At 43.1% G+C, this 27,935-nt stretch overlaps 1 protein-coding gene across 2 annotated transcripts in view; it reads left to right on the top strand.

Annotated features, from left to right (window-relative positions):
* The first annotated feature begins 7,465 nt into the window (after positions 1-7,465).
* The window catches only part of SSBP4 (single stranded DNA binding protein 4), a 52,627-nt gene continuing 32,157 nt past the window's right edge, over positions 7,466-27,935 (top strand). For both annotated transcript variants that reach the window (XM_081312718.1, XM_081312717.1), the window contains exons 1-3: positions 7,466-7,723; positions 22,194-22,266; positions 25,826-25,887. In XM_081312718.1, the coding sequence (XP_081168844.1) occupies positions 7,668-7,723; positions 22,194-22,266; positions 25,826-25,887 (191 nt within the window). In that variant the 5' untranslated portion in view covers positions 7,466-7,667. The remainder of the gene's footprint in view (positions 7,724-22,193; positions 22,267-25,825; positions 25,888-27,935) is intronic.

Raw genomic sequence — 27,935 nt, 5'->3', positions numbered from 1 at the left:
GGCAAGAAAAACCAAATGCCCAGGTATAGTATAGGTGGTCCCTGGCTCAATAATAGTAACTGTGAGAGGGATCTTAGAGTCCTAGTAGACAATGTGTGTCCTGGAGCTGCCAAAAAAGGCAACACAGTGCTAGGCTGCATTAACAGAGGGATAGAATCAAGATCACATGAAGTATTAATACCACTTTATAATGCTTTGGTAAGGCCACACTTGGAATACTGCATCCAGTTTTGTTCTCCATGATGTAAAAAGGATGTTGAGACTCTAGAAAGAATGTAGAGAAAAGCAACAAAGATGATTAGGGGGCTGGAGGCTAAAACATATAAAGAACAGTTGCTGGAATTGGGTAAGTACAGTTTAATGAAGAGAAGGAGTAGGGGTGACATGACAGCAGTGTTCCAATATCTCAGGGGCAGTCAAGCTATTCTCCAAAGCACCTGAAGGCAGGACAAGAAGCAACGGATGGAAACTAATCAAGGAGAGAAGCAACCTAGAACTAAGGAGAAATTTCCTGACACAACAATCAATCAGTGGAACAACTTGTCTTCTGAGTTGTGAATGCTCCAACACTGGAAGTTTATAAGAAGAGACTGGACAGCCATTTGTCTGAAATGGTATAGGGTTCCCTGCCTAAGCAGGGGGGTTGACTAGAGGACCTCCAAGGTCCCTTCCAGCTCTGTTATTCTGTTCTGTTATGATGTAATCAAAGCTCCATCTGTTTCTTATATGCATCACATTATGACGTCATGGCTGCCATTTTCTTTTTCCTTTTTTCCCCGTATGTCCCGGAATTCATTAAAAGTAATCTTGTATTCCCTGGCCACATTTGTATCCATTTCAAGCTTTGTTCTATTCTTTATAGCTGTCTTCTGCTTGGGAAAGATTGGAATGAAATAGGACCTGATTAGTTTTGTCTTTTCTTTGTTGTCTATATTTTGTAATATTCATTTTCCTTCTTTTTTAAACCCTATTTAAAGAGCCCCCTTTTCATTGTTCTTAACAACCTTTACCAAATTCAGCTTATTTTAATCATTAGTTCCCCCTCACCTGCTTTCCCACCCACCCCCGCTCTTTTTTTAAAAAAAATATTCTGGTATGTGCCCTGTTCTGTTTTCACATTTTTTTAAACTAAGATTATTTAGTTACTTCATTGGCCTCTTTTTCTGTCCTCATTATTTTTTCCATTGGAACTGATTGCAAGCGTGCTTTTAGTATCTCCTCTTTCAGGAGTTCCCACCTTTTCTGAGCTACTTTTCCATTAGCTTTCCCCTCTCAAGGAATTCTGCTTACTGCCCTTATTAAGATCTGCTTTTTAAAAAACATGTGTTCAGTTATACGTAGCTTTTCTTCCTTTAAAATTTAGAACATCATTAGAGGTAGTCCACAGTTGAGCCCAATATTTCTGCTGCTCAGTGAGACAGTTGTTAAAGTCAATTTTGTCCCATTTTACAACCTTTCTCCCCCCCAGTTGTTAAGTGAATCAGTGCAATAGTTTGATTTAGTAACCTGGTTGTTATGTGAATCTGGCTCCCCCATTGACTTTGCTTGTCAGAAGGTCACAAAAGGTGATCACAAAAGGTGATCACCCAGGGACACTGCAACTTTTATAAATGTAAGTTGTCAAGTGGCTGAATGTTGATCATATGACAATGGGGATGCCGCAATGGTCATAAGTCACTTTTTTCAGTGCTGTTGTAACTTTGAATGGTCACTAAATAGACTGTTGTAAGTCGAGGACTGCCTGTACATGATCACTTCCCTCAACATCCAGCATGTAGGCCAGGTCCCCACGTGAACCTGAATGTGAACCAATCATGCCTAGAACTTCTCTCATACCCCATTTTGTTGCTTTCCTCTTGTTTCCAGCCCAGGAATGAGATGGCCTTAAAATACTGCCAAACGCAAAGAAAATAGTGTTGTAGGTTGTGTTCTTGGTGCTGAGCTTGCTCCTCCAATCTTGGTTCCCTTCCTGCGGACATTTTGTGACCAGGCTAGGTAACATTGTCAGTGCATAGTGGAGTGACTTTTGGCTTTTCCTATCAGTCTTGATTGGAATATTTGCTTTTTTCCTGGATTGCTTTTGGGTGAAAAAATTGTTCCTTATTTAATTGTTCTTCACTCAACTAAATCAGCCAAATGAATTTAGCCAAAAAAGCTAAAAGATCACAACACCCATGACTAGCGATCAATAGCCAGATAAGCAGAGATGAACATCAGGTAGTAAATGATACCAGTCAAGGAACTATCAACTCAATAAACCCCAAGGAACCACCAAGAATACTCCCACAAACACTGTCAGGGCAAGCCACCTGTATATAAACAGAGAGCAAAACCCTATTGCTTTTTAGCACTGATGACGTTATCTAGTTGGGTAATAAAACGTCTGCAAGAAAACATCCAAGCTCAGAGAGCACTAAGGACCTCACAGTATAACCCTGAGGTACAAATATTCTCTTCTTTTGGAGTCATCCATCAATAAACACAACGTGAGAACCTTTTTTTATTATTGTCAAAGTACAACCATGTATACATTGAGATTGGCTGAGCCTCCCTTCGTGCCCCCACCCCCAACTTAGTAGAAGCTCCATCTACTGCTTACGTTTCAAGAAAGGAGGCAATTAAGATGAAAAAACTGATCCAAACACACCTTCCTCATCCCCTAATTATTAGCCAGATAAGTAGAAACCAGCATCAGACAAATAAGAATGAACAAAGAAGGTACAATACCCATTCAAGGCTTGGTAGGATGAACCACCAGCACTCCATTCCCCCTTGCACTGATGAAGTAACCTAGTCCGGTAATAAAATGTCTGCAGGAAGGGGAGTAGGTTCTAAAATCACCCCAAAGCCAGCAATACCACCCTGTGCTATAAATATTCTCCACTGTGGCAAGTAGTACTTTTTTAGACTAAAACATATGAAGAACAGCTGCAGGACTTGGGTTTGGTTAGTCTAAAGAAAAGAAAAAATAGGGGAGACATGATAGCAGTATTCCAGTATTTGAGGGGCTGCCACAAAGAAGAGGGGATCGAATTATTCTCCAAAGCACCAGAAGGCAGAAGAAGAAACAATGGATGGAACCTGATCAAAGGGAGAAGCAACCTGGAATTAAAGAGAAACTTTCTAACAGTGAGGACAATTAACCAGTGGAACAGCTTGCCTCCAGAAATAGTGGGCGCTCCATCACTGGAGGTTTTTAAGAAGAGACTGGACAGTTACTTGTTTGAAATGATGTAGGTTCTCCTGCTTGAGCAGGGGGCTGGACTAGAAGACCTCCAAGGTCCCTTCCAGACTCTACTCTACTCTACTCTACTCTACTCTACTCTACTCTATTCTATTCTATTCTATTCTATTCTATTCTATTCTATTCTATTCTATTCTATTCTATTCTATTCTATTCTATTCTATTCCTTATTCCAACATCATCCCAAAGCAGCTTCAAAAAATCTGCTTGCTACTCATTATCTTGGACAGAAGCAAGAGGCTTAGCGGTGACTGAAAGAGGTGTGACTCAACAACTGTCTTGCTTAGCAACAGAAATTCTGATCCTAATTGTGGTTGTAAGTAGAGGACTACCCCAGCAACGACTGAATGTGTGAAAGGCACTGCAAATCACCAGAGAAAATCAAGCTTAACATTTTCCTCTTGCTTGGTTGGGATCAAGCCAATATGGTTCATCCTTTTGTGTCATCGTCTACTCTCTATAGCAATGTTTCTCAATCTTGGCAACTTTTAAGATCTGTGAACTTCAACTCCCAGAATTCCCCAGCCAGCACTGCTCTACAGGGAAAAATTACCAGGAAGACCAAGCATAATTTCTTGGAAGCCCTATTTGGCAAAGATTGCGTCTCAGTAAATGTGGGAAAAATGAAACACCCACCTCATTGCATACAGTAGTATGAAGAAGGCTCTCTTGGATAAAATGTATTTATTTCTTCATACCAGTGTAAATAAACAGTGGAATTCATTTGCTCAGGATTTTATGATGGGTACCATCTTGGGTAAATTAAGAAGCGATTGAAGAAATTCAAATTTAATGCTCTGAATGGCTACTAGATATGATGGCTGTATGTCACCACCTCCAGAGAGGCAATATCCTTCTCTGTTCGTATTACTGAGAGCCGGTTGCTTGGGAACATGAGAAGTCTCAACTGCATTTGTGGGTTGATAATGGTCTTCCTGTTGCGCTCAGTAGGTACAAAATGTAGCACTAGGTAGACATAATAGAAGAGCCTTGGTAGAGCACTAGGTAGACATAATTGAAGAGCCTTGGTGGAGCAGTGGGCTAATGCCTCCTTAAGTAACACCAGCTGCCTGCAATTAGTGCAGGTTCGCATCCCACCAGGCTCAAGGTTGACTCAGCCTTCCATCCTTCCGAGGTAGGTAAAATGAGGACCCAGATTGTTGGGGGCAATAAGCTGACTTTGTAATAATGCCGCTTGGGGGGTGTATGAAAGCCCTAATAAGCAGGCATATACATAGAATGAAGGCTACTGCTAAGCTTGTAAGCCGCCCTGAGTCTTCGGACAAGGGCGGGATATAAATGGAATTAAAATTAAAAATTAAAATAATAGACGAAAAAGACTAAGATCTTAGAATTTGGGGTGGAAGGCCTGCATGTTTCTACTTATATAGCTCAACCACAATTCTATTTTAGGACAATCAGAGTGGAATCAGAATCATAAGATTGAAAGGGACCTTGGAGATCCAAGGTCCAACCCCAACCCATGGCAGGCTGTAAGTAATCCTATCACAGAATTCAAGAAGAGTAAGCATGATCAAGAAGAGCAACTAAGATGATCAAAGGCCTGGACGCTAAAACATACGAAGAATGGCTGCGGGACTTGGGTTTGGCTAGTCTAAAGAAAAGAAGAAATAGGGGAGACATTATAGCAGTATTCCAGTATCTGAGGGGCTACCACAAGGAAGAAGGGGCCAGGTTGTTCACCAGAGCACCAGAGGGAAGGATGAGAAACAATGGTTGGAAATTGATCAAGGAGAGAAGCCACCTGGAATTAAGGAGAAACTTCCTGACAGTGAGGACAATCAACCAGTGGAACAGCTTACCCCCAGAAATCGTGGGCGCTCCATCATTGGAAATTTTTAAGAAAAGACTAGACAATCACCTGTCCAGGATGGTGTAGGTTCTCCTGCTTGAGCAGGGGGCTAGACTAGAAGACCTCCAGGGTCCCTTCCAGCTCTATTCTATTCTATCTAGATAAAAATCCTTTTGGTGTTCTTATATTATTAAAAAAGGTTTGATGGAAGTATTCAACAAACAGCAAGAATGCATATATTAAATAAAATTTAACAAGACATCTGGTCTAGAAAATCAAAGGGGAAGCCAGCAGGAAAAGTTGCAAATCATGTTCACATGATGTCTCGCTTAATAACTACAGGGGGAAAAAAATCTGGCAAAATTAGCTCACCTACTGACCAGGTTGCTTAACAATGAATTGCATCACAATTGAAGCTGTGATTGTATGTTGGAAGACTACTTGTATTGGATTGAAAATAATGTGGATTGTTTTATAGGCTCACATTCTAACAGACAAGATATAAAGAAAACAAGACAGGAAACCATGCTGATAATTCCACTCTGGGTCACATGACTTCAAAAGAGATGGGAGGAGGGCTTAGAATGGAGCAGTCAGCAACCTTCTAAGCCATTGCCCCATTGTTTCTCCATGGGGATGCAAGATTTTTTTTTTCTCTGCAGCCTCTGGATGGATCCAGCTTTTTCAAACTCGGGACTCATGCCAATAGAAAACCCATGATAACACTTAGATGTATATACCACTTCAAAGTGCTTTACAGCCCTCTCTAAGAAGGTTTACCAAGTCAGCCTATTGCCCCCAACAATCTGGGTCCTTGTTTTACTGACCTTGGAAGTATGGAAGGCTGAGTCAACCTTGAACTGGTCAGGATCAAACTTCTGGCTGCAGGTAGAGTTTGCCTGCAATGCTGCATTCCAACCACTGCACCAACACAGCTCTTTCAAGAACGGAAAGGAGCTCTCTGCATGGACAGCCCCTCACTGACCAGCCAACCCCAAACTAGGTGAATCTGCTGCTGGAATTGCCACTTCTCCTGGGGGTTGGAAATCTTGTCTTTTTTTGGGGGGGGTAATCTCCATGGCTAGGACTTTATGAAAAAAACCCCACACAATTTCTATTGAAGGGACTCAATGAAAAGTCAGCTCTTGTGTCCAGCGGGGGAGGGGGCCGTCTTGCACGGCCTTTTGGTTTATGCATCAGTAGGAATATCAGCCTTCTGATATTCTGATAGTCTCTTCCAGAAGACTAATATTGCTGTGGGAGGAGGAGGAGAGGAGGAGGAGGAGGAGGAGGAAGAGGAGTGATATGTCCAGTCTCCTCGCTGATAACTGGGCAGGGAGGTGTGGTACCCCATGGTTGAATTAAATGATGCAATGGGAGTGTTGATTTCACACAGCTGGTCTCCAGCTCTGAAGACAACTAATGCACGCACAAGAGGACTTCTGCCAGCACAGGATGGAAAACTCTAGTTTCGGCTAAACACCTTAGCCTGACTTCAGTCTGCCTCACAGCCGGCTGCCTCTCAGATGGAAGCTCTGATGTGAGGCCATCCTTGGGCTCCTTCTGCTGTTTTCAGAGTTATCTGCTGACAGATGAACAGGCAAAAGACCTGGGCCCCTTCACATCAATTTTTTTTCAACACTCTGTGGAGCTGGAAACAATAAAACCTGTTGAGGAGTAAGGGACTTGGCTTCTGATCCCTTTTAAAATAATTACATTTATTTATTGAAGCTATTAGATGGCCCTTAGGTGGATTCTCTCCGTGCAATATTGTAGCAGATTACATTAGCATTTCTTATGGTTTACATTTGTTCTTTTCCCAGTAACATTTTTGTTTTTATTTTACAACAACACTCTTGCAAGGCAGGACAAGGCAGCCGAAAACCATATGTTCGTTTCAAGCTCAAACGGGGTCCCCCTACTTTTGCAACTGTTGACACAGCTAACTCGAATACTGAATTAACCCATTAACAATATATTAAGCCATAAATTAACCAAGGGGACGGGGTTCACATAGCTTTCCAAATCTCACCCCCCCCCTAAGTTAGCACTATCCAAGCCCGGTCGGTTTCACAAACGCAGCCGCAAGGTCTCCATCCGACTTGGCTAAGCGTGGAGCGGGAACCCAGCCTGCTCGCATCAATCACCCGGCTAACCCGGGAGACCCAGCACAAGCGCGAACCAGCGGTTAAGACTCGAGCCGAGGCTGCACGGGGGGGCCCCCCCTTCTTTCTCGCCTTCCTCCAGCTGGAAACGGCATTGCCCTTTTAAGAGCCCAGGCGACGGAGACAGGGAGGGGGAGGAGGCCCCTTTCTTGGAACAGCCGCGGAAAGCCGAGGAGGTGGGGGGAGAGCGCGGGGAGGGGAGGGTCTGCCGGAGCCGTCTTCGTTCTTTGGAGGCAGCCCGGAGCCATCGGCGCGGCGCCCAGCCTCCTCAGTCGGGGTGGCGTCCGCAGGCTCCTGGCTCAGTCTAGCTCGGGGGGCGCTCGACGGCGGCGCAATGGGGCTCCAGCGCTGCTGCGGCCGGCGACCCCGATCCCCAGACCGCTTCCTCCTCCTCCTCCAGCTCCTCTAACGGCAGGTGCCGCGGCGGGGGCCTGCCCCCCGAGCCATGTACGCCAAGGGCAAGGGCTCCAGCGTGCCCTCCGACGGACAAGCGCGCGAGAAGTAAGTGCTCCGCTTCCCGGCCGGCCGCGTCGCCTCCTCCTCCTCCCCGGGGACGGGGGCGACGGGGACGCCTCGGGACCCCACCCCTCCGACCTCCCCCGCTTCCAGGCAACTCCGCTTTTCCCTGCTTAAACTTTGAAGCCGGAGTTGGGCGCGCGCAAGCGGGCGCGCCGCTCCAGCCGCGACCCCTCCCCTGAAAAGCGCGCCCTCCCTCCCTCCCTCGGATTGGGGGCCGGGGGCTCCCCTTGGCGCGGGGGAGCCTGCGGGGGGGGTGCTCGGCGCTCCCGGTGAGCCCCGTCGGGGGAAAAGTTACGGGAGGGTCTTTCGGAATTTGGGGAGGGGGTCGCCGAGAACGGAAGAGTTGCTCCGGGAAGAGGCGGAGAAGGGGGAGATCGGAGGCGTCCTCCTTTCTCCCCCCCCCGCACACGCAGCCTTCATCCAGGGAGAGAGAGAGAGAGGTTGGAGACGCGGGGACAGCCCCGGGCACATTGCGCTCTCGCCCGACGTGCGGCAAGAGGACGCGGGATTGAAGGCACCCGGCCGGCGGCGTTTGCCTGGGGACCAAGCGCAGCCCACCCGGGGTGGCTAGGTTGGGGGGGGGCTCGCGGGTGCGAAGTGGGGTGCATCTGAGTGCAGTCTTCCCCCTCCATCGTCCCCCCCCTCCCCCGCTAGCTTCCTCCCTGCATCGTTCAGTTGTTTGCTCCAGGCACACGTGGGCGGCTGGTGTCTCTTCCTGTCTTCGACAGACCCTTTCTTTCTCCCCCCCCCTCCAAATCTTCCTGCGATCGGGGGAGGACGAGCGTGACAAGTGGAGTTTAACCCCCCCCCCTCCCTCCCGAAATGGAACCGCCGTGTCTCTGCTTGTGTGCGCTGGAATGAGGACGCTGAATACCTTGCGGGATGGGGGGGTTGACCTCAGTATTCCTCAGCGCTGATGTTTGCTTGCTGGAGCCGCGGAGGTTATGAAATACGTGTTGGGGGGGCTATTCAAGGGGGGAGAGGGGAATATACGGAAGGGGGAAAATCAGACCTCAATGGGGTAGGATTAAAACATGCATACCAAAGTAATTTACAGAGGAGGGGTCCCTACAGTCCAGAGGCTGGCGTTGCAGAACTGCTCCCCCCCCTCCGCCCCCCCCCCCGCAGAGGGCTTTCCATTCCCTGATTTTGGACTACGCAGACATGCATAGATGAGGTCTCTGCAATGCTCCCTTCTGGTTAAGATGAGGTGTGGAACTCAAGGCCACGAGACACAGCAAGCTACTCCTCACCACTAGACATGTTAAGGGTTTTTCAAGCACAGACTTCTATTGTTATGCCCACGTATGGCTCAAAGTTCTGGGCTAGACTACCTGTGAATTAGGAACATTGACATTAAAACATCTGGAGATACCTGTTGGGAACAGCTGGCTCAGGATATCAGAGAGCTATCCATTTTGGACTACAGTATTTATTTTCTTCGGTGACCATTCACAAATTCTAAGATCTATGGAACAGAAGATTCTCTTTTTATGATATCTGTTTATGGTAGACAGATGCCATAGTAGTACATAATACTACATAAATATTAACAATAAAAGTCCTTGGATAATTTGCTGGGAGGCCTGCAGATCTCTTTTTGCCTCTTTCCTGGCCATTCTTCTTTGGTTTAACAGCTGTTTGGCCAAAAAACATTTGGTCAGGGAATGCTTTTTTTCCCACTGTTTCCTCTCCATGCCCTGAACAAGCTTCAGATAATTAGTTCCTTCTTGTTGAAGTGCTGTTTAAAACTACAAGAACAGCAGCAAGAGAGAAAGTTGGCAATTGTGATGGCGGCAACTGGGCAGGGGCTGTGGAAACATATCGCAAATGTGGGGTCTAATAAGGTAAACTCATCATATCTGGGCTGCAGAAAGCTGAATGACCACTCGATAGCAGCAAATTATAAAGAATTTTCTGTTTCTCATTTCTCATGCCCAGTGGACATCTGGATTTTTGCATCCCACATAATAGTAGAACAGGAGCTTTTAAGGAAAGCAAAAGGGCCGTTGCTCTGTAGCCAAGAAAAAAAAAGAGAGTAGAGAGAGGTTGCACGGCAGCTTGTGCAATACATCATATTCTGTTGTACAAAGGTGCAATGGAACACACAGGGTCAGAAATGTAATCCCTCTCCACTGCTCTTTAAAGCAGCTGTGTCTTTTCCCCAAACCATGGAATAACTGCAGAGGGTCCAATCCTAGGGGGAAAAAGTCAGATTGCTTTAAATAGCTACACATAGGTACTGTGGTTGTATTTCTGCATGCTCTGATCAGGCATCTTTCCTGAATTATTTCCACTGCACAGCTCTAGTAGCTACACTAATCTATAAGGATATGTGTGAGATGAAAATACAGTATTTTCAGAAGGTTTTTAAAAATATTTCCCTCTAGAAAATTCCTATAAGTTAGTCCATTCAACTTAGTTCATATAATGCAGATGGGAGGGCTGAATTGGGGTTTTATTTGTTCAGGGACGGATATAATTTTTTAAAATCTGTTTTTAACTTTTGTATTTTTTGTTTTAACCACCCTGTAAACCGCCCTGAGTCCTTCGGGAAAGGGCGGTATATAAATATAATAAAATAAATAAATAAAATAAATGAATCCGAGAGCTGCTTTAGTGAATTCCAAGGTATTATGGTATATTCTTAACTTACAACCACATCTAGGACCAGAATTTCCGTTGTCGAGCAAGGCTTTTGTTAGTGAGTTGTGCCCAGTTTTACGACTTGTTTTGCTATGTTTGTTAAATGAATCACTGCAGATAAGTGAATCACACAGTCATTAAGCAAATCTGGCTTCCCTCGTTGACTTTACTTGTCAGAAGCTGGCTGGGAAGATTGCAAATAGCAGTTACCATTGCTGTTTGCTGCAACCCTGTAAATATATGCCAATTGACAAGCACCTGAAAAATGATCACATGACCCTGGGGATGCTGCGGTGGTTGTAAGTATGAGTGCAGATGGTAAGTCATTTTTTTTCCAGTGCCATTGTCTTCAAACAGTTGCTAAACAAATTGTTTAGTAAGTCGAGGACTACTAGCATCCTGTTTTGGAAGTGAATCTCCAGGTATTTGGGTGCATTTAGGAGTTTGCTTTGAAGAGGACGTGAGGCAACCGGTAACATCGGAACTATGCCTTAGGCTCGTGAAAAATTGTTGTCCAAGAATTCCAGACGGTAGACCCCACTTTCCTAACCTCATGCCTTTTAAGTTATGTTGAATTTGGATTCCCATTCTGAGCAAGGTTATGGGTACTAGAAGTCCAGCATTTCTGGCAAGCATCAGGTTGGGGAATTCAGTGGCCAGTTTTGTGTAGACCAACTGGATAATACCCTTCCCCTTGGAATCCGGTAGACCGGCACATTTTTAGCTTCCAGGAAGCCATAAAGGGCCAACATTTCCCCTAGGCACAGTAGAAACCTGAGGATTGCATGGATCGGAGAGGGTGGGTCAGGGGCCTGGTTTTCTTATTTTTGGCTTTATTATTCTGAGCAGCCCAGAGTTGTGTTTTACAAGATGGATGACCATATAAATCTTTTAAATAAATAAATAAATGCAAGTGTCCCAGCAGGGGTTAATACCACAGTGTTTAGTTGATTGCTAGATCATCTGCCTGTGTCTAGATTTTATGGCTCTTTTTTGCCTGGCTAAAATCATTTTCTTGGCAAAGAGGAGTTTTGCTAAGTAGGAAGAGCATTTTTTTTTAATCTGCAGGAATTCCAGGTCCAGTCTGTGATATCTCCAGGAATTAATACCTTAGATAGCTGCTACTGGCAAAACATGGCTTTGAAATGCTGTGCCCTCCCAACTGTTTCAGGCACCTAGTAAGTTTCCACAGTATGGTTTGAGCGCAGAAAACCCCAACTTCAGAACCATCAGTTCCATTTAAATGGTTCTTGAGTTCAGTCGTTGGGAAAAAAAACCTGAGCTGAAGGAGAGTCCCTGATTATTTAGCTAAAGTGCAGGCAAGATGGAGCAGTGGGTAGACTGCTGTATGTGATACATCGGCGTCATTTATTGTGAGTACCGATATTTAAAAAATATCAAATAACACCAACTTCTTATAATAGAATTATTCTTTGGATTTATGTTCTACCTTTTTGCTAGGTGCTCAAGGCAGTGCATGTGGGGTTTTCCCTATAACCATAAATCTGTGGGGTAGCTTGGGCTGAGAGAGAGTGATTGGCCCAATGTTCCACTGTGAGCTTCCATAGGTGAAAGTGGATTAGAACACTGTATTTCTCAACTTCGTCAGCTTGAAGATCTATGGACTTCAGCGGAATTTATCAGTCATCATGCTGGCTAGGAAGTTCTGGAAGTTGAAGTCCACACAGCTGCCAAGGTTGATAAACATTGTTCTTGTCAATCACTTCAGCATCTGCGCTACAGATCCTCTTGTATGGAGGATTCCAAGGAAAGAAGGAGATATACAAAAACCCTGTCAAGCTCAGAAAGTCAAGAGTCCAGACAGTTCAAATGAATATATAGATTTATTGTATGCTAAAGCCCTCTAGAAGAATCCGACAATCAAAGCAAATGTGGCTCAGTGGGTTAGGACGCTGAGCTTGTCGATAAGAAGGTCGGCAGTTTGGCGGGTCGAATCCTGAGTGCCGCGTAGCAGAGTGAGCGCCTGTTACTCGTCCCAGCTTCTGCCAACCTAGCAGTTCGAAAGCACGTAAAAATGCAAGTAGAAAAATAGGGACCACTACGGTGGGAAGGTAACAGCGTTCCGTGCGCCTTTGGCGTCTAGTCATGCCGGCCACATGACCACGGAGACGTCCTTGGACAAGCGCTGGCTCTTCGGCTTTGAAACGGAGATGAGCACCGGCCCCTAGAGTTGGAAACGACTAGCATGCATGTGCGGGGGAACCTTTACCTTTACCTTTAAGAGCCAATGGGATTCAAGATGAGTTGGACTTAGATCTTTTGTGGGCATGAAGGGATTCAAGATTGACAACGTGTTTGACTCTTCCCTTGGTCTCAGCTTGGTCACCTCCTACACACCCTTTCTATGCACAGAGAGTCAGAACAGTATAGTGGTCATGTTGTTCAGATAGGACTAGAGCAGGGGTCTTCAAACTTGAACCTTTTATGACTTGTGGACTTCAACTCCCAGAATTCCTTAGCCAGCGTGCCTGGCTGAGGAATTCTGGGAGTTGAAGTCCACAAGTCATAAAAGGGCCAAGTTTGAAGACCCCTGGACTAGAGGAATCAATTCTGTCTACCGAAGAGCTGCACTGGATGAGAGATGAGAGATTTGAAAACTTTTAAAGGTAGTTCTTAATTTATGACCACAACTGGAACAAGAACATCAGTCGCTAACTGATGCGGTTGTTAATTGTGTTGTGCCTAATTTTATGACATTTTTGCCATGCTCATTAAATGAATTTGGTTTTCCCATTGACTTGCTTAACAGAAGCCTCCTGGGAAGCTTGTAAATGGTGATTACTTCACCCAGAGAGGCAGCAAATGTCATAAATACATGGCAACTAAGTGCCTGGATTTTGATCATGTGACTGCATGCACTGTAATGGTTCTAAGTGCAAGAAAAAGTCATGTTACTTTTTCAGACAGTCATTAAATGAATGGTCATAAGTTGAGGGCTACCTGTATTTAAAAAAGTATCAAGAAAACACTGAACGTACAAAATGCCATAATTAAGAGGAAGAAAGAAATCTCCACTCTAGTTTGAGTATAAACATTTTTTTAAATCACTGCTGCATTTTGTAATACCTATATTGGACTATCCATTTAAGCAAAAAATAAAACATCTAGTATTTTGAATTCTGTCTCCAGGAGCTGGGACAGAGTTCAAAAAATACTACGGGTTTATTTCATGCTACCTATACACAAGAATCTGGTCAAGGCAAATCAACTCTAGACGACTCATCAGAATTCACGAGGGTTCGGCTGGATTAGGTCTCTTGCAGGAGCGTAGCAACTCCAAATTGATGACACATTTGATCCCACCCTCAAGCTCAGCCTGGTCGTCATCTACAGATACAGATAGTCCTCAACTTACTTCATTTAGTGACCATTCAAAGTTACAGTGGCACTGAAAAAGTGACTTAGGACCATTTTTCACACTTAGGACCATTGGCAGCATCCCCATGGTCACATGATCAAAATTCAGATGCTTGGCAATTGGTTCATATTTATGACAGTAGCGGTGCTTGGGGTCATGTGATCAGCTTTTGCGACCTGACAAGCAAAGTCAATGGAGAAATCCAGATTCACATAACCACTGCTAACGACATCATGTTACTAATTTAATCAGTGCAACGATTCACTTAGCAACTGTGGCAAGAAAAGCCATAAAAATGGGGCAAAACTCACTTAACAAATGTTTCACTTAGCAACCTAAATTTTGGGCTCAGTTGTGGTCGAGGATTACCTGTATACAATTTTAAACAACTATATTAAATGCTTTAAGAATGCCTCTATATGAGAATCAAAAAAGACACATTAAAACAGGGTGGGGCTGTGATTGCATTGTCACAACTACCATCTTGATTTTTTGGCACACATACCCCTCCTGTTTTCAGACCCTATTCCTCCTGTTTTAAAAAGACATTTTTATAAATGGAGGTGATCTATTAGGAACTAAAAACATGGCAACCAAATATGAGTCAAACAGTTCTTAACGGAATGAGTCTCCAAGGCTCTTGACTGCAGCGTTAATTCTTCAGCCCGTGTTCCTTCCTTCACACATGTTTAAATACCATTGATTCAGAAGAGGAAGGACTTTGGTGCCCTTCACAGAATTGCTGGGGGGAAAACATTAGAGAAGAGGCTGCTATCGAATTACTTTTTGCTCTGGAAGGAAAGCTGGGGTATAAATCTAACAAGTCATAGGTTTAGATTTGCAGCTATAGATTTCTGGAAAGAGGCCCATTCCAAGTAGAAATGATGCTATTGGGGAAAAAAAGCTTGTGCTTCCCTTTTATGGCAGGGGACCAAGTTGGCTCTGGAGGGGCTACTGACTTAAAAGAAGGTGGGGGAATCACCTGTTTGAGATGGGCCTTGAGGACAAAGCTAAACAGTTTTGGGAACAGGAGAAACAGTGGCTGTTTTTCCCACAGCAGTAGAATTTGGACAGTGGTGGAGAGATGCAAGTAGCACTCTGCAGCACAGGAGCGCAAAGACAGACTGTCTGCAGCTCTTTGAAACAGCTGCATCTTTGGCTCTGCAGCTGCTGTGCAATCCTGGGATAGGTGTGGCTATTTTAAGGAATTGCAGGCAGGTACCTGTCCCTGCTCCTGCTTGCTCCAGAGCTTGCTTTGTGGTTGAATCCAAAGGACTCCACTGCTTTTCATATGCAACTGCCAGACATTTCAAGGCAGTTTAAAAGGAATGCAATGCAGTGCAATGCGATGGAAAATTAATGTACAGAATTCATTAGTTTCAACAGGTATTAATAGCCACTATCCTAATCCTAGTCTGCAGTATAGATTTTACAGGCCAGATGTTCTCCTATCAAGATTTCTTGATAAATACTTGCTTTACCTTCATTATTATTTTTTAAAATAGGAAACTAGCCTAGTACTTACCAATAATTGCATCAGTGTTTTTAGGCCCAAATAGATCCCCAAGACAGAAAATAAAATTGGTGAGTGGCTGCAGCCTGGTGGATTCTCCCCCCACCCCCCAAAATATGCCTACTTGCTCAGAAAAAGGACAGAGTGAGGCAGTTTGTCTTCAGGTAAATGAATATTTCATGCTTTGCTATGCGCATCCTCTCAGCTATTTTGTGCAAGTGCCCAGAATTCAAAATGTATCCACCAGCCCCAAAAGATTGGGGGGCCTCTGACTTGGAGGGGATTTAATGTGAGATTTAGATACATTTATGGAGGAAGAAGAAAACTTTTTAGAAGCTTTTGGCTAGGATTGATGCATGGAACCTCCCTGTTCAGAAGCATTCTATCTCTGAATGTAAGTGATGGGCTGCTCCCTTTGTGCCACATACTTGGGCTTCATGAAATTATCTGATCTGGTGGCTCAGTGTGAGAAGCAAAATATCGACTGCATGATGCAGTACGTATATTTGATGTGATGGACAAGGCAGGTATTGACTAGAATTCCTACAAAGCACAACTAAGCTGGGTTGTCAATCATTTTGCAATAGGTATTTACGATAGGTATGTGTATACATTTTGCAACACATACATATATTATTATGACCACTGCTGTAATATTTAAAGCTTTTAGCAATCAGTCATTTCAAAATGGTTTGCTTTATTCTGTATCATCAGGAAAGAGAAAGTGATGTCAGGAAAAAAAAGGGAGCAAAGAGAAATGTCAAAATTGTGGTCCCCTCACACTGCTACCTCTGGCTCCACCTTCTTTGTGGAAGAACCACCCTCCCCTGACAAATTACTCCCCCCAAAATACTTTCTATATCAGTATTTATCAAACTCGGCAACTTGTAAGATGTGTGGTCTTCAACTCCCAGAATTCCCCAGCCAGCATGGCTTACTGGGGTATTCTGGGAATTGAAGTCCAGAGTTGCCAGGTTTGAAAAACGCTGTTCCAAATCAACACACACCAAAAGGGCCAGAACACTTCTTTTTTTCTTGGAGCTTTAGCAGCTGCAATGAAAACCCATCAGCTTTGTTCTGACTCTTTATTACTCTGAAATCTGATTTGATTTATGTGGCCACCCATTTCACCATAGCGATTCTAGCAGCATTTAAAATCAAAATACAAACAACTCCATGCATCCATACAACTCAAGAACTTCATGGGCTGCAAGAAACAATCTGTACTCATGCCTAGCAACACTTTCTGGCCTTCGAGGCTTTGCAAAAAGCTGGCTGGGTTGGACCACCTCCAATCTTTGGGGGGGGGGTGTTCCAAAGGGCAGGAAAGGCATGCACCCTGGGCCCAGAGAGATGACCTCCTTGATCAAGGGGACTCTCAGCATGCCTCTCCTGCCAGTCCAGACGGACAGATAGAGGCAATCGGCTTGGTGGGGCAACCTGCTGTGCCTCTAAAATAGGTAAACTTAGGTGAACCAACTACTCTTAGCATGTTGTATGGCTACAACTGCTGCGTCTCTAACTGATCTGGTTAGTGTGTTGTTTGAATACTATAAACCTGTCTCTATTGCTGAAAGTCTTGACTAGTACAGGTAGTCGTTGACCACAATTGGGACCAGAATTTCTGTTGCTAAGCAAAGTGGTTGTTAGGTGATTCCTGATTTTTTATTTATTTTTATTTTTTTTATTTTAATTCCATTTATATCCCGCCCTTCTCCGAAGACTCAGGGCGGCTTACAAGCTTAGCAGTAGCCTTCATTCTATGTATATGCCTGCTTATTAGGGCTTTCACACCACCCCCCAAGCGGCATTATTACAAAGTCAGCTTAATTGCCCCCAACAATCTGGGTCCTCATTTTACCTACCTCGGAAGGATGGAAGGCTGAGTCAACCTTAAGCCTGGTGGGATGCGAACCTGCACTAATTGCAGGCAGCTGGTGTTAGTTAAGGAGGCATTAGCCCATTTATGACCTTTGTTGCCATAGTTAAGTGAAACACTGTAGTTGTTAAGTGAATTGTGCGATCATTAAGCTAATCCGGCTTCCCCTGTTGCAGGGGTGTCAAACTGCCGGCCCGCGGGCCGGATGCATCATAGAGAAACCGTGCTCCCCCCCATTGCCTGCAATGGAAAAAAAGTTGTGATACATTGTGACACGTCACGTTACGAGTTTGACACCCCTGCCCTATTGACTTTGCTTGTCAGAAGCCAGCTGGGAAGGTCACAAATAGTGATCACATGACTCTGGGATGCTGCAACCATTGTAAAAAATGCTGGCTGCCAAGCACCTGAATTTTGATCATGTGACCATAGGGATGCTCTAGCGGTTGTAAGTGTGAGAACTGGCTGTAAGTTTTTTCAGTGCTTTGAACAGTTGCTAAACAATTGCTTGTAAATTGAAGACTAGCCGTGGTCCTTAATGGCCTTATCCTACATACCTTTTAGCCAGTTGCCTTTTTCAGAACACCACCTACTTTGTTGCTTGGAAGCCACTTTAGTATAGCATTGTATTTGAAAGTGCCAGACCAGAGGTCAGGAGACTTGAATTCTACTTCTGCTTTAGGCACAAAGTGACTTGAGTTCAATCATCCTCTCTCAATCCTAGCAACAAAGCAGCAACGCTGAAATCTTGGCAAGAAAACTGCATGGATTCATCCAGGTAGTTGCCAGTAATGACTGACTCAGAGGGATATAGAAAAATTAGTTATCAATATAGGGCCTTTACACAGGGTATAGGACCTTAGGCTGACCTTAGCTTAGCTCACAGGGATAACTTTGATGGCGACTGCATGACTGAAGCCAGAGCAATAGCACTTAGACTTATATACCTCTCCATAGTGCTTTACAGCACTCTCTGAATTCTTTGGTAGACACTGGGCATCTTGCCCCCAACCATCTGGGTCCTCATTTCACTGACCTCGGAAGGATGGAAAGCTGAGTCAACCTTGAGCCGGTCAGGATCGAATCCCTGGTGTGTGGGCAGAGTTAGCCTGCAGTACTGCATTAAGAATACCAAGATCATGGCATACGGCCCTCTCAATTCCTGGCAAATAGATGGGGAAGAAATGGAGGTAGTGACAGATTTTATTTTCCTGGGCTCCAAGATCACCGCAGATGGGGACTGCAGCCAAGAAATTAAAAGACATTTGCTCCTGGGGAGGAAAGCCATGGCAAATCTAGACAGCACACTAAAAAGCAGAGACATCACCCTGTCAACAAAAGTGCGTATAGTCACGGCTATGGTCTTCCCAGTTGCAATGTATGGCTGTGAAAGTTGGACCATAAGAAAGGCTGAGCGCCAAAGAACTGAGGCCTTTGAACTATGGTGCTGGAGAAGACTCCTGCGAGTCCCTTGGACTGCAAGGCGAATCAAACCGGTCAGTCCTAGAGGAGATCAACCCTGACTGCTCTTTAGAAGGCCAGATCCTGAAGTTGAAACTCAAATACTTTGGCCACCTAATGAGAAAGAAGGACTCACTGGAGAAGAGCCTAATGCTGGGAAAGATTGAGGGCAAGAGAAGAAGGGGGCGACAGAGAATGAGGTGGCTGGATGGAGTCACTGAAGCAGTAGGCGTGAGCTTAAATGGACTCCAGAAGATGGTAGAGGACAGGAAGGCCTGGAGGAATGTTGTCCATAGGGTCGCAATGGGTCGGACATGACTTTGCAGCTAACAACAACAACTGCATTCTAACTACTGCGCCACCATGACTCATATCCCTTTTATATATATCAATAAAAGGGGCAGAACTCTGAGTATACAGCTGCAGCCATCATAATTTTTGTCCCCATCCCCAGAGGCACTCCTGGGAAGTCACCTGCTGACCCTTTGTGAGATGACTGAAGTATCCAAGGGCTGTCCCAGAGATATTGGGAGTGGCCATCTTGAATAGCATCTCAGTCAGTTTAGCAGCAGGTTCTTACTTGGGTTTCCTTTTGGGTAAAGTGTAAAAATAAATGGGGGTAGCTCATTTGAAGCTAGGGAGCCATGGAGGGAGGTAGAGGGAGGGAGTTTAGTGGCATGGGCCTCCTACAATTACAACAGACAGTAAAGGAAATAGAGAGGCTAAGATGGGCGTTTTCTCCTTGGGGCTTTTGACCACACGGTCACAGCCACTATTTTGACTTCACTAGGACACCTGTAGCGCCAGATTCCAATGGCCAATTTCATCCTTTAGCTATGTATTGTGTGATAAGAGTGTGGAAGAAAAATGTCTGCTGTCTCCTTCTCCAGTCTGACACACATAGATTATCTCTGTAATTTCTCTGCTTCCTGAAGCTTTTGTATCACAGGTTTCTCTAACTGTGTAATTTCTCCTGGATGAGGGTTTCCCAACCTAGGCAATTTTAAGATGTCTGGACTTCAACTCCCAGAATTCCCAGCATGGCTGACTGAGGAATTCTGGGATTATGGGTCTTAAAGTTGCCAGGGCTGGGAAACCTTGTCCTAGATCAGGAGTATCAAACTTGCAATGTCACATGACGTGTTGCGATGTATTGCGACTTTTTTTTTGCCATTGCCAGCCATGGGGTGGGCGCGGTTTTGCTACGATGCATCCGGCCTGCGGGCCGGCAGTTTGACACCTCTGTCCTAGATCATCTTGATGTCAGGATGAGGCTACAAAGGAAAAATAATTGAGTTAAAGAGGATCATTAATGAACATTAAACCAGTACAAAGAAAGAAGAAGTCGTAGCACATATAAATACATAAGTAATCATATGGAGAAATACAACTACTTTAAATATATATAGTTTCCCTGACCAAAATGACTGTTATTCAAACAAAGGTAATTACTATGGATAATAAATGATTACCAGATTTTGATGAATTTGTCCTTAGAATATTTCAAAGATCTTTATTTTTCACCTAAAACAATTTTCCGTACCTTTATATAATACCCATCCAAGGAAATGCTACTTTTTCTGATGTTTTACACTATCAAACTTGGCAGTCAACACAGGAACTGAATCAGTTTCTCTTATACTGAATTTATATATGCTAGGAAAAAAATAATTGAACAGCAGGAATCATTAGGAATGATTGGTGATTTTCCCAATTTCTTCAAAAACTTTCAACTACAAGGACTAACTAATTAGACATTGCTACCAAAAATAGTAATATGTGCCAATCTGTTTATAATCCAACCAGTGCAATCTGGAAATATTACAGTTAATGTTGAAAAGCTATGCAAAGTGTAATACCACCTATAGATTATCTTTTGGTCAATTCCTAATGAATTGCTGAAATAGATTTAAAATAAATTAATGCCCCTAAGTGTTGCAGTGAGTTTCTGGAAGTTCAGAAAACCAGCATTTCTCCCAAAATATGTTTACATGTTCAAAAGAACCTGTTGTGTTTAATATAAGTATTTGATATAACATTAATGAGACACAAGTGAAGTAACTATATACCATGCTTCAGGCTATTCTTGGTTTTAATTGAAGACACCTGGATACTTTACAAAAGATTGATTGGGCTTGATTCATGTGAAACCAGGTTGGTTCCTTTGGCAATTTTTTTTTGCAAAATATATTTAGAATTTGCTGGGTTTCCATCTATAATTAAATCTCTAATTCTATATAATCCTCCTTATTCCTATTGCTTATGCTGTGCAAATTTATCCTTGTGCTTAAAAAAAGAATATTGGAAAATGGTAGGAAAGGTGTTAGTAGCAGACTAGAGTGGCCCCAATGCAGATTATTCAGATGCTTAAATGTAAATGCAGATGTCAGAATCCACATGCAAATATAATACAGGAAGTGGGTCAGATAGGAAGCCATCAAGGGCTATCTGTATATAATGCATAGAGCCACAGATTTGTCAAAGGTACTTCAGTATGATGTGTCAACTCAGAAGATTGCTATAATTGAGTCAAGCTGATATGAGCATTGAAAGAAATAGAGAGCTACTGTGGTTACTTGCTACTAAAGCTGGCACTTCGTTTACTCAGATGATGTACCTTTGATTTCAACACTGGCCAATGTAGATGAGCCGAATTGCTTTATCTCTCACCTGCAAGTTTCCTAAAAGCCCTGGTTTGTTGGAGTTTAGCTTTAAGATTAATGGAGCTTGATCTGATCTTGCAAAATAATCCAAAACTGATCATGGAGCAGACAATGCTGTTAATTCAGTGCTACCAATGCATCTTCAAGGACCTTTCTAATCTCAGCAGTGCTGAGGGAGGCCTTTAAGTTTATTTTTACTTATATATCGAACTCTGGACTGCTCCCAATCAACAATTAAAACAATATCAATAATAAAACAACACAATACCTTATGAAATGTATTAAAACCATAAACATTTAAAAACTGGCACCAAAGTTAAACTTCCATCATACGGTTCCTCATTAAATCCCTCACCCATCTTTCTCTATGCAGCATTTGTGGGAAAACCCAATTTTTCAATGCTTTTCGGAAGGCTAGGATAATGGAGACCTCCCAAATGTCAGGGGGAAGAATAATCCATAGGGCAGGAGCTGTCATGGAAAAGGCTCCCACCAGATGGAAATATTTAGGGGAAGCATGCCCACCCTGTGTTAGTAGGACAAATAGATGTCCTTAGGGAAAAGTACTCAAGAATTAAGATTGCCTGGCCCTGCGCCATACAGGGCTTTAGAGGTAACAGCACTTGAATTGCACCCAGAAAAAAATGGAAGCCGGTGCAGCTCACCCAATATGGGTCAACCTGGACATACAGTACGTCACTGGGCTGAAGAGGAGTTCCTAAATATTTACAATCAGTTCATTCTTTTGACTGCCAGTCATAACAAATAAGATAAAACTTGCATAGTAGTGGCCAAACACATATAAAATACATTAAAATGTACAAAAATCAGTAAGTACATCAAAACAGTGTTATTGCAGCAAATATGTTCTTAAATAAGTAAAATGTTTGAATTTTGTTTCCCCCCCCCAGGTTGGCGCTGTATGTATATGAATATCTCCTTCATGTTGGGGCTCAGAAATCTGCACAGACCTTCCTTTCAGAGGTAAGAATAGGAACCAAAGCTTGGGGGAGGTGAGCAGAGGGGTGAATATCCATTGACACACCTCACTTTAGATTTGATCATTGTAGATCGGATATATTTTTTTAAAAAACTGGAGGTTCTTTGGAGAGGATTTAATAAATGACAAAACAATACAAAGTTTGGAGGCGCTTCTTTCAAGGCAAAATTTGTCTTTTTTTTTTAACAAATTTCAACACAGACCAGGAGTCATCATACTGTAATGTGATTTGTAGTAATTAAAATAAAATTTTAAATTTCCCTTGAGTAGTTTTCTTAGCAGCATTAGTGAAATGATTTGAGACTGCCTTCTTTGGGAATGTTGCTTTGGCATTCCAGTTTAGCTGTCAGTATTATATCTCCTGGTGGTCTCCCATCCATTACTAAGTAAGTCAAAGCATTAATTGTCAAGGTGTTGAGTCAGGTGTGGCTAGTTAGTGGGCCGTTGTAAAAATATGTTTCTGTTTTCTTATTTTCTCCTAGTTACATATTTTTATTCAAGGAATTCCTTTGTGCCTTCAAAGCATCCCTTGGGGATGGGGGAAAGACAAATCTGAATAAAATGTTAAAATCGAAATGTATAATTGAAAGGTACCAGATGACAGAGCTGTGTAAAATGAATTGTTCTTCTGCTTTGCTCCATTTTATCTTTCTGATTCAAGTCTCAGAAACACAGTTTGCAATATTACTACTGCAAAACCTTAATAACACTGAATTTGCAATCCAGAGAGCAATCCCCTTGAGCAAAGAGCATATTCGCAAATGAGTTGGGAGAAAAAAAATATATTCCTTGGGAATCTTAATGCAGTTATAGCTTAATAATGTTGTTAGTGATTCAAAGGAAAGAATTCTCCAAGGACAGAAGTCTGATCTGGTACCTCCACACCCACACACTCATGAACCAGATGCCAGAGTTTATCGTTTCAAAGAACAGAATAGCTTTGTTGGATCAAGCCAATGTCCATTTTAGTCCTGCAGCGTGTTTCCCATAGAGGCCAACTTGATGTATCTTCAGTGTTCCTACACAGAAGACGGAGACATATTTCTCATACTGTAGGGTTTTTTTTGCAGGAGATTAGAGACATAATTGTCTTAATCACATCGAGTGATTAAGACCAATAGCTCTTGAAAGGTCTGTCCTCCCTTAGTTTATTCAGCCCAAGTTAATCTTCAGTCTTCTAGGTTACTGTTCATCACTTCGTCTTAGAATACAGATAGTTCTCGGATTACAACCATTCGTTTGACGACCATTCAAAGTCAGTGGCTCTAAAAAAAGTAATTTATGACCACTCCTCACACTTATTACCATCGCATCATTCCCACAATTGCATAATCAAAATTTGGGGGCTTGGCAACCGGCATGTATTTACAACAGTTACAGCCTTCCAGGGTTCACTGTTGGAATCTTCCCAGCCAGCTCCCCACAACCAAAGTCAGTAGGGGAAGCTGGATTCATTTAACAACTGCATAATTTATCTAACTGCAATGATTCACTTAGCAACTGGGGCAAAAAAGGTCGTGCAATTGAGTATGATTCACTTAATCACTGCCTTGCTTAGCTACAGAAATTCTAGTCCCAATTGTGTTTGTAAGTTGAGGACGACCTGTAATAATTTTCATTCCTTCCTACTGCCAGGTAGGTCACAGTGTCCTGGATTAGTTGGATGGAAGACTAAGGGCAAATTACTTCCATGTTGATGCCAAAATGTCACATGAATATGTGTATGAGGCTGGTAGGAGTTGGGCTGTACTCAAAAGAGGCTTACTTAATTTTTTTTGCTACTATTCTAAACCTTGTTGGGTCTTCCCAAGAAGCCTTCACCTTGAAGTCTTAGCCCTGCTTCTGCAATTAATGCTTTTCAATGTGTTTTGCTGCTGATTTTCATTTATACTTGGTGTCCGATACATCTCTCTGCAGTGCCTAACAGTAGTCAGCCAGAATTGATGGATTCTAGTTCCCCTGATACCGTTTTTCCATTGTGGCAATGTCCTGGTGAAGCCTTTTACCATGTTCATCACTGATTGAATTAGACTTTGGGGAAGAAATTTCAAGTGTGAATATAGGAAAGGAATACAGTGTACTGCATACTGTAAGTTGTCTCCAGCTGAATGTATCCCAAACAAACTTTTTCACAAGGCAAATGGACTTTCTTATTTTTCTTTGAAGACGTTTTGCTTCTCATCCAAGAAGCTTCTTCAGCTCTGACTGGATAATGGGGAATGGAAAGATTTATACTCCTTGCAGACATTTGCATTCTTTTAGCGAGTCATCATTAGTGCTACCTGGAAGCTTATCTGTGTCTTCAGGGTCACCTGAGTAATGCAAATGGGTATGGAGCCTTCTTGGAACTGTTGAAAGGATTATGTTGTAGGCTGGAGATAGATGATGTTGCATCCCTCCCCCTCTGTTGAGGGAGGGCTGTTAAATTTTGTCCTAGATTCAGATTCAGCAGTCCATCTGCATTTAAAAGACAAAGGCCATTCTTTCGAAGACAGCAAAGTCCACATTTTGGAGAGAGGACCACTAGTTTGAAAGAGGGGTCAAAGAGGCCATCTATGTCAAAACTGAACAGCCCTCTTTCAACAGAAGAAGAAAGTCCAGTTGCCTCATGAAAAAGCATCTTTGGGATAATTATCGCCTGGATGACTGAGAATCTCCATAGACATTCAGCTGAATGTAGTTTGGTACCTTATTGCCAAGAAAATTCTCAACTACATCCTTAAATGCTTTCCAGGTGATTTTCTCTGGCCCCACTAACATATCATTGAACTGCTTGTCATTGATGATGTATCTCATCTGTGGTCCAACAAAAATGCCTTCCTAAACCTTGGCATGTTATTCTTGGAAACATTGGTCTCAAATAACAGAAACCTTCACCTTCCTTGTTTATGGCTTTCACAAAATGTTTCATCAGTCTGAACTTTATTGAAGAGGGGGCAAAAATATCTTTGTCAAGTCAATAAGTGGCAAGATGTTCCAGGGGACAGATGCAACAGCAGAGATGACCCTTCTCCTGGACCCTGCCAGCCAGAGCAATCAGGCTGATGGAGCCTGTAGAATGCCTCCTCTGCTGGTACAGGTGGGACGGGCCAATCCTAATTGGATGAGATGGTCCATCAAATAGCCTGGGGGGCTCGTCCAGGTATTTGGTATATCTGAGCTATATTCCAAGCAGCAGAACCACTACTTTCAGATCTCCACAGATATTCCAATTGCACTTGGTTTACTGGATGTGCTTCAAGAGCAGTTCCATATTTTCATACACTTCTTTCATGTGTGCAGCATAGTGAACTGGTACTAAAGGGTGTACAAGGCCATTGCGTAAAAAGAGAAAATTTACATAAAATGCTACTTGATAATTTAAATTACAGATTATTTTTGTGATTAACCACCTAAAATCTATAAGATAGACCCATGTTCGGGAAGCAACATTTTTGTGGTCCAGTAGAGCTCTGGGTGTTGTGGTTCTTCCACTTTTGGAAGTGCTAAATTGGGGAAGGCTGGCATTATCTTTTTAATTGGTACTTTATTGCTTCTCCCCAGATCCGGTGGGAAAAGAACATTACCCTGGGAGAACCACCTGGCTTCCTTCACTCCTGGTGGTGGTGAGTAGCATCCACAGTGTTCTCAATGGGATGGTGGGTGGAATGCGTTGTCTAGATCAATGTTTTAGTACCTTGTAACTTCAGGATGTGTGGACTTCAACTCCCTAGCCAGTAGGGAGAATAACCAGTAACAAATTTTATCAGCTGGCTAAGAAATTCCAGGACACAAAGTCCAGACATCTTAGGGTTGCCAAGTTAAGAAAGGTTAGTTAAGAAAGGCCACACCTGGAATACTGCATCCAGTTTTGGTCACCACGATGTAAAAAAGATGTCGAGACTCTAGAAAGGGTACAGAGAAGAGCAACCAAGATGATTAGGGGGCTGGAGGCTAAAACATATAGGGAACGGTTGCTGGAATTGGGTATGTGTAGTTTAATGAAGAGAAGGGTGAGGGGTGACATGATAGCAGTGTTCCAATATCTCAGGGGCTGCCACAAAGAAGAGGGAGTCAAGCTATTCTCCAAAGCACCTGAAAGCAGGACAAGAAGCAACGGATGGAAACTAGTCAAGGAGAGAAGCAACCTAGAACTAAGAAGAAACTTCCTGACAGTTAGAACAATTAACCAGTGGAACAACCTGCCTCCAGAGGTGGTGAATGCTCCAACACTGGAGGTTTTTAAGAAGAGACTGGACAGCCATTTGCCTGAAATGGTATAAGGTTTCCTGCCTGAGCAGGGGGTTGGACTAGATGACCTCCAAGGTCCCTTCCAACTTTATTATTTATTATTATTATTATTATTATTATTATTATTATTATTATTATTATTATTATTATTATTATTATTATTATTATTATTATTATTGGATATTCCTTTGATTATTCAGTGTCAGTCTTTCCAAATATGATACTCTATGGGTGTCCAGACATCACTTATCACAATCCCTAGCCAAAACTGTTTGGAGAGCACAGATTTGGGAAAGCAGGTCTGTGAACATAGGGAGCTATTTCCTATCAGTTTAGCTTATCAAATTTATTACTGACTATTCTGAATGATGGAGATTTTCCAGGATCTTGGACCGGAGAGGATTTTTCCATTACACACTGGTTGAGATCTTTTTAAGGGGATATGCTGTCAGATACTGAACTTTGAAACTTTTTCAGATAAAGAATCGGTGCACTTACTGAACAAGTTTCCTTTCCTCTTTGATAACACCATTGGTATTTGAGAACAAGGATTTCCAGTTGAAGATACAGCCATGAATGAATCAAGGCCAACAGACATTCACCCGATCCTTCTTGTCAGAATGTGCTGGTAGTCCTCACTTACCGGTAATAACCTCAGTTGGGACCATTCACTTCACTGCTAAGTGTCACAGTTGTTAAGCAAACTATCACGTGACCGAGTCAGACTTACAACATTATTTCGGTTGCAATCATTGAGCAAATAAATGGTGAGTCATTAAGAACAGTATCATGTGACCAGCTTCCCCATTGATTTTGTTTGTTGGAAGCCAGCAGAGAAGCTCACAATTGGCAATCATGATTGTGGGATACTACAGCTGATGTAAAATGCACACTATTTATGAGCTCCCAGATGGTGACCATGCGACTGTGGGGACGTTGTGACAGCTGTAATTGTGAGGACTGGGCACAAACCCACTTTTTCATCACTGTCACAATGTTGCTAAGCAAGGCAATTGGTAAGAGAGGACTACCTGTATTCTCATCTGGGCTCAAGAGCCGATTTGGTATACTGTTAAGGTGCTAGACTACAAACCGGGACACTGAATTCTACTTCTTGCTTAGGCAGGAAAGCCAACTGGATGACTTTGGACCAATTGTTCCCTCTCAGCCTCACAGTTGGTTGTTGTGGGGAAGACAGGAGGTAAAAGTATTAAGTATGGATGTTGCCATGAGCTGACCAAATTAAAAATAAATAATAATAAAGAGGAAAGCAAAGGGAAGGAAGGAAGGAAGGAAGGAAGGAAGGAAGGAAGGAAGAAGGAAGGAAGGATCAGCATACTGAGAGTATCTGCATTTCTTCAAAAACCAAAAACGGAGCAGGTTTTAATTTACTAGTCCTTAATGCAGTTTGAAATAGAGCATG

This window comes from Vipera berus (assembly GCF_964194415.1).
Source record: "Vipera berus genome assembly, chromosome: 1".
In the NCBI taxonomy this organism is placed as follows: domain Eukaryota; kingdom Metazoa; phylum Chordata; class Lepidosauria; order Squamata; family Viperidae; genus Vipera; species Vipera berus.
Note: the sequence above shows the minus strand (reverse complement) of the source record. Positions and strands in the feature narration are given on the sequence as shown.